This window comes from Limulus polyphemus, unplaced genomic scaffold (genome assembly GCF_000517525.1).
Source record: "Limulus polyphemus unplaced genomic scaffold, Limulus_polyphemus-2.1.2 Scaffold1376, whole genome shotgun sequence".
Taxonomy (NCBI): domain Eukaryota; kingdom Metazoa; phylum Arthropoda; class Merostomata; order Xiphosura; family Limulidae; genus Limulus; species Limulus polyphemus.
Window position 1 is genome coordinate 145,536 of NW_013666986.1, and position 12,544 is coordinate 158,079.

The following is a 12,544-nucleotide window of genomic DNA, read 5'->3' on the forward strand; positions in this document are numbered from 1 at the left end:
ATTTTATACATTCACAACAGTGAAATACCTTATATAACTAATAAATGTTCAGCAGAGATTGTTGGTTGTTCAGAGTGAGCTTTTTTTCAATGTTAGAAGATTATTCTTAATTCTTAATAGCAACAAATTATTTATAAAATAAACTCATCAAATAACTGTCATCAGGTGTACTTCTTGAGTTATATTGGAAGTAAAAACTTACAAAAATACCTTTTTAATCGCAGTTCAGCATTTTTAACGAACTATTGTAGTGGTTACAATTTGGTATTCAAATTTTAACTTTCAACAGGCAGTGGATGCTAGAGCTTTCAGTTCCTTTTACAGAATCCTGTGTTCGTATAAGTAAGCCTTTGCTTTTCATTTTATTAGTTTCTGTGTTCATGTACAGAGGATCTGTATTTCCTTCTACGGGTTTACATCTTCGTATAGATTGGTTCTAGAGACCTCGTTTATATCTCAGATCAGACATCACCTGTGCAGGCAGATGAAGTGAAATCACGCATCAAGTGTGAGCACTGCATAATTACCCCGATCAACAAATACTAGATTTTTCACACAATTCGAAAGGTTAAAAACATAAAATTTCTTAAAATTGGTTATCAGTTAAAAACTTAATTTTTACTTATTTATATTTTAAGTTCTCTTTTCTGTACGGTGATTTCTCAAGTTTAACGCTACCTAAGAAAAATGGGCAGAATTCCAGATAATCCTAAAACTAACATAGATTTATTGCGAGTTTAACACTTGTGTGATAGACCTTCGTGATTCTGTGTGTATTGCCATGGCAACAAGAGAAGAATCTCAAGTAAATGGAACTGTTTGTTAGTGAGCCAATCCAAACTTCAGTTAGACCAAAAAACATTAACCTTTTTTTTTGTAGTAAAAAAAAAAGATGATCGAGAAACAAACTCGTTATAAAATTGTCTTCGCTTCTCTTAGAAAAATACGGTTTCCAGGAAAGATTTGTATTTTACGTGTGTTTTAAATGAATTTGCTCTACGTATGACCATAAAGATGAAAGGGGATCTTAAAATATGACAATAAAAATAATAATACATTCTGTAAAAAAAACAAAAAAACTTTCACTTGCTGATATAGTGTCATTAATGAAATAATACAGATATGAAAGGTTACTGTAACACGAATATCGTAACAGACAGAAATCTCACTTTGATTGTCCCACGATGGTAAGTAGTAATATTACGCTACATTTCAGGGTTCAATTCCTCCCGGTAGACAGAATGCAGATAGGTCATTGTGTAGCTTTGCGCAAAACAAATAAATACATATTAATTACGTATATATCACCTCACAGGTCGTGATTTGAAATAGTACTAAATTAAGTTTCGCTTTTTTACCCGCATAAAATCGTTTATTTATTGTTCACAGTTTTCTTAAGTTTTTTACAACGTTCATTCTTTCAGTGCAATTATATAATTATTGTGTATTTTTAAGCATCTGTTATTTAGGTAATTTTTTTGTCATTGTCATGAATGATTTTTTGGCGAAAGTCTGTGAACAGTTTAAAATGATTTTCTTTTAAATAAACACATTTCTCTCCTTTTGACAAAGATAAGGAGAAATTCTGTTACAATCTATTATCAAGAACACCCGGGAGAGATCAAAACAAAGATTTCGTGGGTTGTCTTGAAACCCTATCTCGTGTGTACTCTTTCTCAAAAGCACTTTAACTTTAGAAAATAGCAAGATCAGACAGTGCACTGTAATTAGGTATTCTACTCTCGTGCATTCGTTTTTTCTTTCTCTTTTGTATTTTTGATATGCTCTCATGTAACTCTGTTTTGCTTGTCGTTTTACCAACCACATATTTATCCCCTTTCTCTCGTTTTTCTACTATTTACTCTTTTATTTCTATATATTGTGTATATTTACCATACACGCTGTAGCCCGCTTTCTCTCACGTGCCTTTTTACTATCTCTCTCTATCGTGCGTCTTTTTCTTCCGAGCGCTGTCATAAAAAATATTAATTTTTCATGAATAGAATGTGAGACACGCCCTTGAGAAGTATCTGAACGTAAAAAAAATCAGAATAGACTTAGAATGACACCCTAATGACTCTGACAGCATAATCTTCAACTGAACAGAATATAATTTCTGTTACATCTTTGTATTCATCATGCTGTCATTTTCTCCCTTAGGAAGCTCCTAACTCCTCTTGCGGTCACTCTTTCTTGTGCCTTTCATCTTTGCTACAGTCACAACTTTCTACAAAGATACAGGAATTAAAACGCTAAATGGGAGAAAAATTCAGTTCCATGACTTCATAAATTCTTTATGTATATGGTCCTCAAATCAACAAATATAAAAAATCCAATAAAGATGTTTTACTCCTTATGACTGATAAGAAACTTGATAGGAAATTAACTTTAAGAAATATTATTAAGACTGTTTATAAATTACAAATTTGACGCGATTCATTTAGTAATTTCCCTTCATCATTTTTGTACATTAAAAAAATGTTTGTTTTTTATCACAGCCAAACATAGCCCCGAGGGAGCTGTCATTACTCGAGAAAATAGTACCGGAAGTACGTGCGTCGGAGCTTCTAGCAATAGAAGTAACAGCGGAAGCTTAAACAGAGATGATAAGTCACGAAAGGTTTCCGCAGTAAGCTTTTTTTTATGTTGTTTCGCAGAACTACATATAACTTTGAAAAGACTCAATCTTTGACGGTTTTAACTTATTATTTTCATAGTTTTCGTTATGTAATATGACTTTTGAAATAGAATGGCTGGAATTTTATTTATTTACTGGTTACGTTGAAAGAATCCATTCTCCACCAACTGTTACTTCTTGTTTGTTTGGTTGTTGTGGATTTCGCGCAAAGTTACACGAGGTCTATCTGCGCCAATTTAGCAGTGTAAGACTAGAGGGAAGGCAGCCACTCTTGGACTACTCTTTTACCAACGAATAGTGGGATTGAACGTCACATTTTAACGCCCCCATGGCTGAAAGGGCGAGCATGTTTGGTGTGACGGGGATTCGAACCCGCGACCCACAAATTGCGAGTCAAGCTCCTTAACCACCTGGCCATGCCGGGTCCTGTTACTGCTTATACCAGCAAGCTTTTTAATTGTATACAAAATTCTTTAACCCTCTTGTTTATTTTATAGGCCACACTGTAAAAAAGACTACGTATACAGCTCTTTAGCATATATGCCTTTTAATATTGAAGCAACTACTTTAACTACTAACCGGTTTGTTTTATTTTTATATTTTATAACTTCCAATAATCCAGGTATTTTTTGTTGCTAAGAGAGCAACGTTATACAATGGACTATCTGAGCTCTGCTCACTACGAGTATAGAAATGCGATTAGCATCATAAGCCCTCAGACTTTGTAGTAAAACACTTTTGGGGTTGAGGATGGGGAGGGGTCATAATAACTTAAGTAACACCCATGCAACTTTTTTATATTTGAATTAAATAAAACTTTTTTAACTTCTATTATTTTGTTAGACTTCCGATTTCATTCTTTTATGGTTTCTTAATACGTGCCTGTTGTGAAGCTCCAAATTCTTTCCGAAATTAAAGTACTGCGAAGCAAACAAAAAAAAACTCAAATTGTGCATAAACAAAGATATTCTACAACATACATAATGTAATAACCTAGGTCTAGGTATGTTGTAGAATGTAATAACATAGGTCTAGGTATGTTGTAGAATGTAATAACATAGGTCTTAGGTCTAGGTATGTTGTAGAATGTAATAACCTAGGTCTAGGTATGTTGTAGAATGTAATAACCGTCATTGCTACTGATCAACATTTTACTTTTAAGTCTGCAGAGAAGAAGAAGATATTAACTTGTTGTTTGTTATCTCTCTCATCATACATAAATCATTTCTTAACAGTAACCGTCCAGCTCTACAGTTTCACCTGTGAATTAAAACTGAATGTTATAAGACAGATGCAGCTTATTTTATTGGTATGCAGTAACTGAAGTATTGTAATAACGTATATTCGATTGTAGCATGTGGCTACTTTGTTCCTCTTTAATTAAACTCTCTGCTTTGCAATAGTTCCCTGTTTTTTTTTGGTTTTTTTTAATATTATAAATTAAGAATGATTTCTGCGTCTAAAAGAACGCTATAAAAGTCTGAGATGATTTCATTGTACCATGTTTCTCGATAAAAGATATCAGAAATAATAATAATTTCCTCACTGTCGACTATCGTTATCAACAACTTCAATTTTATTCTATTTCTATATGAAAGCTATTAATGAAATCAATGTATTTCTTGCAATTTTTATTTCAAATGGCACAATAACGAAATATTGAGAAGGAAAGTAACGGACGGCATTACTGAAAAAGATGCGCGGTAGCTTTAACCATCGAACGAACGCTTTCAAGATTTTATTGGATATTCATCAAAAAAGATATTTCCTTTAAAATGTAAAAACATTAAACGAATACTTTAACACCCAGTCTACGAGTCAAGGAAACGTTTGGTGGATTAATTCTCAAACAAAATTTTTCGGTGCTATTTTTTTCTTTTCTTTTTTTTTTTAATAGAGATTTGAACTCCTTGTGATACCTGGAATCTGAATTGTCCCTCAACATGGCTGAATTCGTATTAGGTTCCACGCATTGAGGGAATAAAACTCATACCTAAATCCAAAACTCCATACAAAACACGGTAGTAGCCGTACACGTTGGCAAGACACGATCTGATTCCCTAGCTTTATAAGTCGTCTCTGTAGATATTATCAGTTTTCAAACCGTGTTTCAGTTTAATAAAAAAAATTCATCAAACTGACTTTTGTTGTGTGTAGTATTCGAAAGACATAGCAAAAAGTAACTCAACAGATAACTAGTTATACACAGTTATATCTAGATGAAAGAACACCGACAGAAATTGAAAGAGGGGTCAATAAAAAGTAAATAGATGATAGGTGAAGGGGGAAACAGATAAGCAAACGATGAAATACTAATAAAACTGCACAGAAACGCTAATACAAATATTGACAAAAAGAAGGGATTTTGAATACAGGCATATAGGTAAGTGAATAGTTGAATTAGATTATTTTGGCTTTGTAGATTCAACACGGAGGACGGAAGACTGGTCTATTAGCATCTTCTGAGGACTTGAGTGACCCCATTCTCCCTGGACCAACAGTATCTCTGGACACTACCCTCAAGTCCTCCAGAGGTCGCTCTACTCTCAGCAGAAAACCCGGAATATTCTCCAATGTTTCAAAAACTGTAAGTCCTTTTTGCGTTATGTGAATTAGTACCAATTGAACCAGGTGATTCTTTGTTGTGTTATGAGTTGAGTAGAGAATGGAAGATTTGTTTATTTTTCATTGCACGGGTTTCTAAAGGGAAATTATAGTAATATCCTTAAGATAAAAAAATTATTTACGTTGCAAGCTTTAAAACTTATCAGATTAAAAATGAAAAACATGAAGACCTGTACGTTTGGGGAAATACAAAACCTATTTCAGAATTGCAATTAATTAAAAATACAGATGCATGCGTGTGTGACTATACCTTCTAAGTGTAAAAACCATAGGAACTCCTTCAATTTGTTTACACTTAGAGCTGATGAGTGACGGTAAAATAATGTAACCGGTCCCTTTTCATTCTTTTTTTGTTGCAATATACAAGTTAAAGTCTATTGCTAGAGATTGAATACTGTTTCTTTACATATACATTTATGTTTAAACCGATAAGTACATTAAATATCTGTAAACTTAATCAGTAAAATTGACTTTGATGTCTAATCAGTTCCGAACCCGCATAATCATACAACAGTACAACTCTACCCTATCTGGATATTAAATTTTAAAATATTTGCTTTAGTAGTTATTCTCACGTATTTGCAAATTATGTTATCCCTGTAAAAGTTTCTTTTGCGTAGTATTTTTTTTCATTGGAGTCACAAGGGGATAGGTTTGCAGTCAGTTAATAATTTTTGTTCTATTTATTAGAACAAAAAATAGGAAATGTACAATTCTGTAAGATACGATTGGCTAATCTGGCAAAACATTCTCGAAACTAGAGTTTTAAACTCTAAAAACTCCATGGGTGAGTTTGTTATTAAGGTACATCAACAACAGCTTATATCAGAAATGTATCATCTTGCAAGAGATTTATAGTGTATCAGATTGTTATAAAGTTAGAAGGAGAAACAGTAAGAGCCATGTGTTTTTTGTTAAGGAGATGAACTTCAGTGGACGTTTTATGTTTGATCAGATGCGAATACAACCATACAGTTTCTGTCAGGCTACTCGTATCAATCGTTAATTTGATGTTTGAATAAGGACTTCATAAGCACAATAAGACTTGACCAAGAACCGAATGACTGTATTTAGAAAAAAAAGTTATACTATACGACCAAGCTTGTTACTATGCCAGATTATGTTTTACTGGCCTAAATTAATATAACGTTTGTAAAACCAACGAGGTTAATTCTGCTTTTACGTTGAGTTTTTACAATCTTAATGAAACTTGCAAAATGTCTTGTGTTCCTTATTATATTAGTACACCTATACAAAGAGTGATGAAAAATGTAAATTCACGTTATCCGAGTTCTCCTCTATAGTAAGATTTTGTGTGATAAATCATACTCTAGTTTCACCATCACCCTTTTCTCAGTCACGTGACTCAGAACAAAGAAGCAGCAGTAGACAATGTTTGTGTTTAGAGCTTTCACTGACGCACTCTCATATAATCACGTGCTGGTAACGCTCACGCCATACAAAAGGGTATAACGTAATAATACTCCCACATCTCGCGCAAAGCCAAGTATTGAATGCCTCTCAAGAGGGACGATCTATTAAAAGCAATCACGTTCAAGATTTTCACTTCCACATGATTAGAATAAGTCAGCCATAAAACAGAAAAAAATATTACATTTTAAACTTTTCAAAATGATTAATGTGCATTTTTTTTCTAGATTAGCATTAAAATACAAAACAGATGTTAAATATTTCAATTGCAACGAATATTTTCGACCATTTAAGAAACAATAATTTAAGTAATTAACGATAGTATTTATAATTTAAACATTCGCTGTCCACTCTTGAATATGAAGAAAGTATCATTCGCTAATGTGCATTTTCCATTTTTTATATTTTGTTTTGTTTGAGATGTGGAGAAAATGCTAAATAGTAAATATTATAGCTGTAAGAAATGAGATAAAAGTAAAAAAAGAATAATTTCGTGAACTTTCAATTTAGCCAAAGTTTCTGTTTCAGAAATACTGCTGATAGAAACAAAAGATGAACTTCTATAAACAATGAAATGTATTATAATAAAAATATCACAGTATTAGTTTCAATAAATTGCAATAACTGAAGCTAGAAAGATGTTGACAAGTTGTGAATAATAACACGTACCTTGTAAAATATGTCAGTAATGATGTTGGCAGAGTACAAGTGACAAAACATATCATATGTTACAATGTAGAATATGTAGGACTTATCAGTAATGATACTTAAATGTTGACAGTGTACAAATAACAAAACATATTAACAAATGAATGTAGAACGTGTCAGTAATGATATTTAAATGTTGACAGTGTAAAAATAACAAAATATACAAACAAATGAATGTAGAACCTGTCAGTAATGACATTTAAGTGTTGACAGTGTACAAATAACAAAACATATCAATAAATGAATGTAGAACCTGTCAGTAATGACATTTGAATGTTGACAGTGTACAAATAACAAAACATATCAACAAATGAATGTAGAACCTGTCATTAATGACATTTAAATGTTGACAGTGTAAAAATAACAAACATATCAACAAATGAATGTAGAACCTGTCATTAATGACATTTAAATGTTGACAATGTAAAAATAACAAACATATCAACAAATGAATGTAGAACCTGTCATTAATGACATTTAAATGTTGACAGTGTAGAAATAACAAACATATCAACAAATGAATGTAGAACCTGTCATTAATGACATTTAAATGTTGACAATGTAGAAATAACAAACATATCAACAAATTAATGTAGTACATTTTGATAATAAAAATGAGGTAAGGTTTTTGATTACCTTTCAAAAATAATTAATCTCCAAAATGCCTTTATATGTTATTAACAAAACATAAAGATGTATGGAGTTTTGTAAATAACACAGCTTTAGTATTTTAGAAAGGGCAGATTAAACTATAACAAAATATTATGCAACAATTTTTAAAATCAATGTATCCAATGTAAAAACTGCAACTCGTACTTAAATTACGCGTTGATACGACATTTCGAAGCTGAAAAACCAACAACGTTTTCGTTATATCGTTTTATATTTTTATCTCAAACTGAATTATTTTCCATCACGTCTTGGGATTGTTTATGGTCACCCATTAAAGTTAGAAAATATGAAAAATGGTTGTAATGAACGTTATGCGGGATCGCGTTTTAGGAAAAGGAGAAAACAGAACTACTTATGGAACTGTTGAATAACTACACAGTGAACGGCATCCCACAACAACCAGGACTGCCAACCTTTGAACTTTCACAAGAGAACACATACAGACTCGAACCAAGTTGGAAAGATATCGTGGAAAACTGGGAGGTAAGTGGAAATATTGAGAAGTTTAATAATTTTGTGTTGCGATTCTTGTTTTCTGTTTAACTCTTTTTTCTTTTTTTTTACTACCATGGGCACATATATGAAATGGACCACACTATATAACCCCTGTTTTAGTCTCGTGGTATTAACATTTGCCAGTTTAGAGCTTAAGATAAGTAATGAAATATTAAAATATATTTCCCTTTACTTTGTTTTTTATTGTGTATTTATAAAAGAACCTGACACTGGAAAACTTGTTTATACATAAATTTGGCATTGTCGAAAAAATACCTCCTTTTTTATTTTGTGTTTATATAGTCATTTGAGGTATTGAAGATATCTTTCAGACTTTGTAAAATACTGACCATGGTTTCATTCCAAAAGGGAAAAATAAATTCCATCCAGATCAAAGAAAGAGGTAACTGCTGGGCAATAAGATCAAGGTCAAAACCTGTAGACTAATACAATGTAAAAAGTTCACTTGATGTTATTACTCCCACATTAGTCTAGCAAGAATGTTGGTCAATAACGGTTCAAGAAAAAAGAAACTGCTAGCAGTCCAAAATTAATGTCATTGTTAGAAAGCTAATCGTGAGAAATTAAGGTAACTAATGTTATATCCAGTAAAAAGCCACTGTTTCAAGTTCAATGTAAGAGCGAGTTCAGTTTGCTTTATCCAATTTAGCTATATTTATTTTGATCATTTTTTACGCGCACTAAATGTAAATATTTGTTTGTGTCGTATAAAAATATATTTGTACTATAATATTAGCTTTTGTAGTTTCCATTATCAAATAGTATGTCCTGTTCTGCTCCAGCTATTATTCTTCAACCACTTATTTTTACTGTGTAATTGGTGTTTTTGAAATCCTTTTTACCATTTAACTGGTGTTTTGGAAATCTTTTTACCATGTTTAACTGGTGTTTTTGAAATCTTTTTATCATGTAACTGGTGTTTTTGAAATTATTTTACCATGTAACTGGTTTTGAAATATTTTTACTGTTTAACTGGTGTTTTTGAAATCCTTTTTAAGTTTTTTCTATCACTTATTACTGAGATTCTGTGTAATGAGTATGTAAGTTTCTCGGCGAGGTTAGGTAGTTATACACAAATATGTTAATAAGTATTTTCCATACACTGTTTTCTAGGCTTTAAGCGAACGAATGAAAGCGCAACAGAACGCCATCTGGGAGCTTATTCAGACAGAAATATTTTTCATTAAAAGACTAAAAGTCATTATTGAAGTAAGTTAAAAGTTTTATTTTCACAAATTTTATATGTATTTGAATAAAAACTATTTTAAACATATCATGGTGAACGTGATGAAATGTTTTTTCTATAATATAAGTATAATTAGACAACAGTCCTATTTGTACTCATAAAATGTAAACCTCAAAGTGGTTATAACTTATTACATAGGTTTTAATTCCCTATAAAAAGATTATTTTCTTAGAATATTTTAATGTAACACCATCTATGCCTTTCTATTTTGTAGGCGCTAAATAATTTATATAGATATATATGGGGCAAGAGGTGTATAAAAAGAGAGAAACATTTTGATATACATAAACAGATAGATTTTGAGGTCTACCAATATATTTGTTTAATTGGTGTAATACGTATTTTCTATTAATTTTACTAAATCTTAGCTTTAAATAATGTAAAGGAAAACATAATAAGTTTTTAATCATTTGCTTCAGATAACGTAAAACAGTCCACTTATTGTTAATTACAAGAATGCTGCATTGATTAAGATGTTTTCTTACTAACATAAGAAGTTGTATGTTTTACTTGCACACGCAAAAAAGCAGTAGCGTCATTTCAACTGTTGTACATCTTACACAAACACGCACAAAATACTAACCAATGTAACAAAGTGTTTCATAAAAATTCACATCAGGACCTTTAATAAATGTTCACGACATAAGTGTGAATTTAAAGGTTTAAAGTATTTTACCTCCTTAGATATTGTTTAATCTTAAAATCTTAAATCCGCGGATTGTGGGCTTAAGTTATGCGTTAGTGTATGTGATTTTTACTAATGCGATTACAACACGTTCTTGTACAGTATTTAGTTTGTATTTATACATTTTCCTTACAAAAAGTTAGCTAAATTACACAGAAAGCCAGGAAAAGGCCACACCTTTATTCGATAATGCTTCTCTTACAAAAAGAAAGTAAGTTATACAGACAACCAGGAAAAGACCACTCTTTAAAAAGAAGTCGGAAACAGAATTTTCAGATGTGAGGACAGTTTTAGGCTAATAGTCCTAATACTTTCTGGGATACTTAATTACATCAATAGCGCTTCAGCCTCAAACACCCTCACAGTAGTAAAGTTGAAAGTTTCTTATACAAAATTACTCTTATTCAACAGACGGTAAGCTTACTCTCTTTCTATCTTTTGTGTGTGTGTGTATGTATGTATGTGCGCTCACGTTTATTATTTTATTCAAATCAGTGGTAGAATTATGCGAGTATTCGTCTATATATTTTTTGAAAGCCAGTCCTGAGCCCTAATTTGTGATTGTACTCATTTAGTTAAGTCTTATTGTGACTTTAAATAGTACAATTTTATCGATAGAAAGAACCTTCGAGCTATTGATCGTGAAACTAGTTGGACTCTTTACAAGTTACCCTGAGACTCACGTCTAGTCCACTCTTGGATAACTAAAGACAAATGTCAGTTAATGACCAAGTTAAAAAGAACAAGACAGCCAGAGCATGGACCGCAGATGGAGTAGATATAAAAACTGTTTTAAGAGGTGCAGCAGTGGCACTTAAGTGGAGCCATGTCATTATATGTACTTTTCCTTTTTACGATAATTTCACCATTGATTCTAGTAAGTAGCCACCTGTATTTGATGTCAAAAACCCTTTTTTCCTCAGCAATAACTTTTAAAAGTTCAGTAACAATTGAATGTCTGTATCTCTGGACATATATTCTGCTTTATAGACTGAATATAACCCGTGCGTAAGGTAAGACTGCAATTATTGGTTCCTTTAGGATAGTAAATTCGAAAGTCTGAGAGTTAGAAACTTCTTTCTAACATAAACTCAACCAAAAACTACATAGAATTCGTTCAGTTTCAGAACTCTATTCATCCTCATTATTGCACAACGAAATAAAACATAGTTACAAGTAAATCCATAGACCTAGCAATAAAAGTTTTAACCGAACAACTCTGAAAAACAACAGTAATAAACCTACAAAAATGTCATGTACATTCTAGCAAACGTTGGTGATTATATACCAAAATATTTAACAATGATCATTTGTTTTACTGGAAAATGATGGTTATACATAATTTCACTATTCAAGTAATTAAGAAGCCTATTTACTTGCTAAAATTGAAAATATAAATGCATTGTCCGTGTAACGTCTATAGGAAAGTTTATCACGCTTTATAAGAAAGTTCCGTGTTGCTCGTGTGGCTACTTCCTCCTTCATCACTTCCTCAATCTGATGATCGCGATTAAGATTAAGCGAAGGAAGTTTAATCTTAGACCTCACATATTGACAAACTGTACGTAGACATTGGCTACCAAGATTACGTTTAAGTAAAAAAGCAAAGGCACAAACATCCATTGGAGCTGCATCGGCGGGACTTGACATGCATATGGTCAAATTGTTGTGGTTCCAGTGTCTTCTACTATCTCTATCATGAAAACATTCGTTAACTTGGAGTGTATCTGAGAAATTGTGAACCTTTAACTTGTAAGCTTTTGTATGCTTAAAATTATTTCTGTAAGCACTAGGAAGTAATGCCCAGCTTCATCACTATGACTTTGTGAGTCAGAAGGTTCTCTTTTGTAAGCATACTTTTTTTTTTCGAATGTGGTTTCAGAGCTAATCATTGTTCCAAATGCTCTGTCGTGCAATTCAATTAGGGTCCTTACTAAATCTTGTCATAGCCTGTTTCAATATAAATATTCACACTGAGAGACTGTCAAATGACATAGGGCTAATATTTATGAAAGGAGATTTC

General features: G+C 32.0%; 1 protein-coding gene across 4 annotated transcripts in view; it reads left to right on the forward strand.

Annotated features, from left to right (window-relative positions):
• The window catches only part of LOC106463314 (pleckstrin homology domain-containing family G member 5-like), a 127,886-nt gene that overhangs the window by 88,545 nt on the left and 26,797 nt on the right, over window positions 1-12,544 (forward strand). For all 4 annotated transcript variants that reach the window (XM_022390787.1, XM_022390788.1, XM_022390789.1 and 1 more), the window contains 4 exons: window positions 2,499-2,629; window positions 5,061-5,225; window positions 8,405-8,557; window positions 9,704-9,799. In XM_022390787.1, coding sequence (XP_022246495.1) covers window positions 2,499-2,629; window positions 5,061-5,225; window positions 8,405-8,557; window positions 9,704-9,799 — 545 coding nt within the window. The remainder of the gene's footprint in view (window positions 1-2,498; window positions 2,630-5,060; window positions 5,226-8,404; window positions 8,558-9,703; window positions 9,800-12,544) is intronic.